A 6,716-nucleotide genomic window follows, 5' to 3' on the forward strand; every position below is an offset into this window, starting at 1 on the left:
AACTGTATTCTTTTAAACACTACCTGGCCCATTAGTTTCAGTTTCCTATTGGCTAGCTCTTACATGTTAATCTAACCCATTTCTAATAATCTGTGTAGCCCAATGAGCTGGCTTACCAGGGAAGATCTTAACCTGCGTCTGTCTGAAGTGGGAGAATCATGGCGACTCCTTGACTCAGATTCTTTCTCCCAGCATTCTGTTCTGTTTACTCCGCCTACCTAATTTTATGTCCTATTAAAGGGCCAAGGCGGTCTCTTTATTTAACCAATGAAAGCAACAGATTAAAAAGAAATCACTCCCACATCAGAACTTCTCACTGCCACAGTAATACTGGGGAGGACAAAGGCAACACACTCTTTGCTCTCTTATTTGGTTTTGGGTTTGTAGGAAGTAAGTTTGAGCCCCCCATGACTTAAGACATAAACTCCTCTATGGGCAGAACAGAAATCATCCTGGAGAAAGAGAATACTAATCTGAAGTGTAAACTTCTTCAGGACCCTAAGTCACGTTGGGACTCCATCTAAGAAACAATAATTCAGATTTATGCCAGTAGAGCTCAGGACTGGACTCAGTATAAAGCAAGCTCTATAAGAATGAGTATGCACTAATGTTTGAGGGTTTTTTCATTTCTCATTTAGGAAGCCAGTATGTAAATGAAGATTGGTCAGTGTTGAGCAAACTAATGATACTTTCAGAGAATTTTCAACATGAATATGTAATATTCCAGAAAGAGCCATCCCAAATCTTCTTTTCTAAGGGAATGAATAGAAAATTAAACCAAAATCAACTCCATAGGCTAGCAAATCCCTGGGGGTTGCCTTGATCTCCCATAGGACATCTAAATCTTCAGAGTTTTCCAAATACTTTAAACCCCAGCCAGAGAATAAAGCACTTTAAAAATCCTTTTATTTAAATTGCAAGATTTTTCCATTTCCTGATTGCAGTGGACTCCTAGAGTTAAAAGAAAATGCACTTAAATCTGCGTAGAGAGACATTTGCTAAATAACAGCTAGATTTTTGTACTCTGAGTTATGTTAAATCCCAGAAGAATGGTGATTATTCAAAAGTGCCTTAAATATGGGAAACCAATCTGTAGATAACTGTAAAGTTTTTGGACTCCCCATGGAGAAGAAACATGTAACTTAAACAATTTAATATTTGTTAATACAAAGGTCTTTATTTAGAAAGACCAGTTTAAAAGTAGAGACAGCAGTAAGAAGGGACATATAGGTAAACAGTGAACAGTAGCCACACTAAATTTGAGTCAAAATTGTATGGCTCATATTTATAAAATTAGTATTCCTAAGAAACCTGGAGACAGAAATACCAGATTCATATGCCTTTAAATATGTTTTCTGTTTCTCAAATGATTTTAAGTGCTAGAATGCATTTTTGTTACAAAGACAAATCTACAAACTCAGAAAGGGCCTTTCATGACTCTCACTCAGTGGTCCCAGAAAGCTGTAGTCTGGATTAGCAGTGGAGAAGTTCCTCCTCCATGAGCCCTTGAGAGATCATGGGAACCTGAACAACCATCATAGAAGCCTAAACATTGAATTTCTTTTTGGGGGCAATCCCTCCTCTATTCTGTCTCTCCTAAAATGTAACTAACATTATTTATTTCTTCACTCTGAACCTGCACTAATTCCTCTAAACCTGATGGGTATTTATTTCTTTTGATATACCTATGAGCCAATAGGCTAGGAGAGTGGTTCTTAATCTCTGTGTTGCCACCCCTTTGGGAAATTCATATTAGATATTTACACTATGATTCATAACAGTAGCAAAATTACAGTTTATAAAGTAGCAAAAGAAATAATTTTATGGTTTGTAGTCACCACGCATGAGGAATTATATAAAAGGGTCACAGTATTAGGGAGGTTGAGAACCACTGACCTAGGCTTAAATGTCAGGAAGGAAGGAATTTCACCTATTCGATTCTATGTGAGAGCTAGATCTTAAACCAAGGAATGTGGTAAATATTCTGTGAATACCTGCTGAATAAATAAATATCAGAGTAAGGTGTTATTTCTGAGTTAAGGGAGTCATGAGGAGAAACAACAGCAGCAGTCACCATTTTTGAATACCTACTATTTACTATTTAAGAATATATTATTAATAAATACATTATATGGTACATTTTACTTAATCCTCTAACACATTAAATAGAAAATCTAGAGTAAACTGGGTGGTGCATGCTTGTACCATCTCAAAACTCAGAAGACTGTGGCGGGAGGGTGATGAGTTGCAGGCTACTATAACTACAGTATAGAAAAGACTATCTCAAATTAGCAAAACAAACAGTGAAAAACCAAAAGCAAACAACAACAAAAAAAACCCACTGGTGGGGAAGGGGGAAAAGGGTGGGAGGAGGGGGTGGGAAATGGGAGGCTGGGAGGAAGCGGAAATTTTTTTTTCTCAATAAAAAATTAAAAAAAATAATTGATAAAAAACACTGGCACTGTGAAATAATCTCTACATTATCCGTTGTCTTAATTTTATGTATGAGAAGAATGAATACATTGGCTAAATTGGGCAGTAACCTCTTGGCTAACAGTTGATTGTGACTAACTGCAAGTCACTTATCTGACTCCAGTTCTGCCTTTTCATTAGACTTTGTTCTTGCTATATCTCAGAAGAAAAAATTCTCCTATGACAGACAAGCCTCTTCAAGGCCCCCTTCATGTCCTTGTTCCTTAAACTATAGATAAAGGGGTTCAACATGGGAGTCACCACTGTATACATTGCAGCAGCTGCAACATCCTTCTCTGTGGACTCTACAGAGGGAGGAAACAGATAGACACTGAAGAGCGTCCCATAGAAAACACAGACAACACAGAGGTGGGAACTACAGGTAGAAAAGGCCTTTGAACTCCCACCTGAAGTCTTAACCCTAAGGACAGCAAACACAATGTGGACATAAGAGATGACAATACTTACAAAGGGGACCATGAGTACTGTGCCTCCAAAGCCAGAAAGCACTAACTCATTGACATGAGTGTCAGAGCATGATAGCTTCAGAACAGAGGTAATGTCACAGAAAAAGTGAGCTATTTCCCCAACAACACAGAAAGACAGTTGAGCCATGAGGAGAGTGTGAGTCAGAGCAACTACGTTGGTGAGGACCCAGCACAGGGCAAGCATCAGGGCACAGAATCGGGTATTCATGATTGTGGAATAATGGAGAGGGCGACAGATGGCCACATAGCGGTCATAGGCCATCACAGCCAGGAAGAAGCTGTCCAGATCACCAAACATCATGAATAAGTACATTTGTGTTAGACAACCAGTATAGGAGATGGTATGGCGCTGAGTCTGAACATTAAACAACATCTTGGTCACTGTAGATGATATTAAACCCATGTCAGCAAAGGATAGGTTGGCCAAAAAGAAGTACATAGGAGTGTGGAGGTGTGGGTCAGAGCCAATGGCCAGGATGATGAGCACATTCCCAGTCAAGGTGACAAGATACATACACAGGAAAATCCCATAGAGTAACAGCTGTTGCTCTGGAAACCCTGATATTCCTCGCAGATAAAACTCTGAAACGATGGATTGGTTGTCCATGAGCCTATAGAACCTGGAGGTCAGAAAAGATAGTCAGCATGATTCTCATGCAGTAGATGCTGGCTTCTGAGCCTTCTAATACCCACATTTGTATTTAAGTTCACTCTCTTTACTTGCAGCATGACACAACATCTTTCATGTTCATGTCTTTTTGATGACTCTCATAGTCCCTCCTCTGTATTTGATATTATATTCGCATCATTATCATCAGGTATACTCTATCATTATTAATCCTTAGCCTAATTTTACAGCTCCTGTCATTTCCATGACTGCAATATGGTGTATTCATGAATATGCTGAGGTAGGATAATTTTATGTTCTTTGGGGAAATGTTTCAATGCAGAGAGACAGACAGAGACAGAGAGACACAGAGAGAGAGAACTTCCTTTTATACTGGTGGATATATTCATCACTTGTTCCAACAGAAAATCCTGCATATGTGCTTTGCCCATGCCATCACCTTCATCCTTTGGGGGACACTTGCTACCTAGTCACTTGTTAGGTGTCAGACACTGCTAAGCACTTATACAGACTTCTTCATCATCAAGTGAACTAAGGCACAGAGGTTGGCACTGTTACCTGCACAGGGGTGTCAGTGTTTCATTGGTTTCCACAGGCACCCACCACTCATAAAAGCAGATATCATCAGAACTCAGTCATTAATCAATACAAAGAAAGTAGTTCTCTATCACTTCATTTATATTGATCTCCCAGAATTCTTAGTTAACATTTCTGTCATGCCCTTACTCCTTGACTTTAGTAGAGCAAAGGTGATGTTCAAGAACTGAGTAGATCCAAAGAGGTCAGCTGACACAAAGATTTACAATCTTTGACAATAGACTAGTTTATCAAAAGCACATCAAAAACTTGTTAAAAATATAAAATTTTGTCCTCTGTTGAGAATTATTGAACTAGTATTTTCTATGATGCATCTGCAAAATTGTCCTTGAAAAATAAATCTTCAAGTGTTCTGATGTTCAAGTATGTTAAGATATATTTATTTAGGTTGACACATGTGTTTGAGTCACAGATAAGGAGGTTGTGCTTAAATGTAAGGTGACTAAAAACTTGTCAGTATGCACTAGAATACATGGAGTAATGAAGTATATTATATATATATATATATATATATATATATATATATATACCTATATATTGTTTAGAAGATCTTTTTCAGCAGAGATTTCCATTCATTTCCATTGAGTCTTTTAAAATAAATTGTAAATCATTATAGTATTGAACAATGAGCCTTGTATTAACTGTGACAGCTTGCTACTATATGTAGGTGCTTCAGTTTATGGGATAAAATGTTGGTATATGAACAATCTCCCAATTTTTTAATGTACCTAAAGTTCAGCATTTGCCTTCTCTTTAGTTATTCTCTTCAAACTCTTTATACTGGTACCTTTCTCTTTATTCTTATTTCAACTAGTTTATCCTTATTGTATTATTTGTGAGCTCAGAAAACTATATAGATTTTTGAAACAACAATGATGTGCTTCCTAAGACTTGTTGAAGCCCCCTCTCTCTCCCTCTGTACCTCTCTCTCTCCTTCTCTCCCTCTCTCTCCCTCTGTACCTCTCTCTCTCCTTCTCTCCCTCTTTCTCTCTCTCTCCCTCTTTCTCTCTCTCTCCCTCTCTCTCTCTCTCTCTCTCTCTCTCTCTCTCTCTCTCTCTCTCTCTCTCTCTCACACACACACACACACACACACACACACATCCAAGGTTAAGAAACTTTACTTACCATAACAGTTTCTTCTGTTACTGTGTCAATCAAAATAGGTAAGTGTTGCCTCAAGAATAGAAAACAAAGTAGTGGTGCCAGCCTGAGCTATTTAAATTCCACTGTTCACTGTTCACAGTGAACAAAAAGCAATGGAAATGTTCTCTTAACCTCAGTCTTTTAGACAGACCTTGTGAATTGGAATTAGGGGTCATAATCATAATTGATAAAAAAAACAAACAGCAAGCATCCAGATCACAAATCTAAACTAAGATTAAAAATATAATTTTAAAAGAACAATGGCAGGAGCAGAAGGAGGTAAAGGTAAGGTTAGCCAAAGGTGAGCCTGAATCAGTGTCTGCAGCAGTCACACCTGTGTTCACTGACTGGAAGGAAAAGCACATAGGAGGAGAGGGTCTGAAATGACCCTTGCAGATGACTTTGGACACAAAGTGCTCTAATACTGTCTTCACCAGGTCTTCAAGAACTTTAAAGCATTCTATAATTTTAGTTTGAAAACAGATTTAAAGAGAAAGAGAGAAGTTAGTTCATCAAGAGGTGTAGCAGTTTTCACTTTGGACATCTAAACATACGAGGAGTCAGGGGACAGAGTTCCCATGAGCCTTGTTCCTGCGAACACTCATAATTACCTCTGTATTGTAATTGACCAAGTTAGTATAGTACTGATGTCAAATAAAAGTGATGGTTTATTTCTTTTTATATGTTGTGACTTTAACAATTTTTCATTTTGCATTGATTTACAATGATAGTTATTCTAAAATTGTGCTTTGTAATAAAATAAACGTATCTCCATGGAACAAGGTCCCTGCTCATGAACTCTTATGAATGCAATTCAAAATCTGCCCGTTTCCACCATGCACACAGTTTAACATCACAGGGCATCATTGTTTGAAGAATTTTCATGCTTATGGTTAAAGATGTTATACTAAACTCATACATCTAATTCCAATCATAGTTACTATAGGTGATGCTGTTTACAAAGGCGCAAATGCTATAAAGACAAGAGAAACAAGTAGAGTAAATAATAGTATAAAAAATTTTGCCAACAGAATCCAGATAAAACTGGGAGACTGAATGTAATCCTCCAGTTGACTGAATTTTGGAGTATTTTCCTCCCGATATAGGCTCTTGAACTCCTTTCATTTAACAATTTATTTAGAAACTTGTAACTATAAATAATGTCCCCACTCCACCAAAAATGTAGTGACTGTGAGATTCCTAGATTTCCATAAGCTATGATCCAAAGCTGAGGAAATCAATGAGCTTCAATTGTGGCTTCTAGAATATTTTCTTACAAGCTATTTTCTTTCAGAGCCCTGATGTCAAACTTTGAGCTGTTTCAGGGTTGTAGAAATACCAGTAACAGATGTTCAGATCTAACAAATGTAAAATGCATGAATTAGTTT

At 37.5% G+C, this 6,716-nt stretch overlaps 1 protein-coding gene across 1 annotated transcript; it reads right to left on the reverse strand.

Moving 5' to 3' along the window:
- Window positions 1–2,625: 2,625 nt before the first annotated feature.
- Window positions 2,626–3,567, reverse strand: LOC142856999 (olfactory receptor 1N1-like). Its single transcript, XM_075984620.1, has one exon. It carries the CDS (start codon window positions 3,565–3,567, stop codon window positions 2,626–2,628), a length of 942 nt encoding a protein of 313 aa, XP_075840735.1.
- Between the last annotated feature and the right edge of the window lie 3,149 nt (window positions 3,568–6,716).

This window comes from Microtus pennsylvanicus, chromosome 9 (genome assembly GCF_037038515.1).
Source record: "Microtus pennsylvanicus isolate mMicPen1 chromosome 9, mMicPen1.hap1, whole genome shotgun sequence".
NCBI classification, from domain to species: domain Eukaryota; kingdom Metazoa; phylum Chordata; class Mammalia; order Rodentia; family Cricetidae; genus Microtus; species Microtus pennsylvanicus.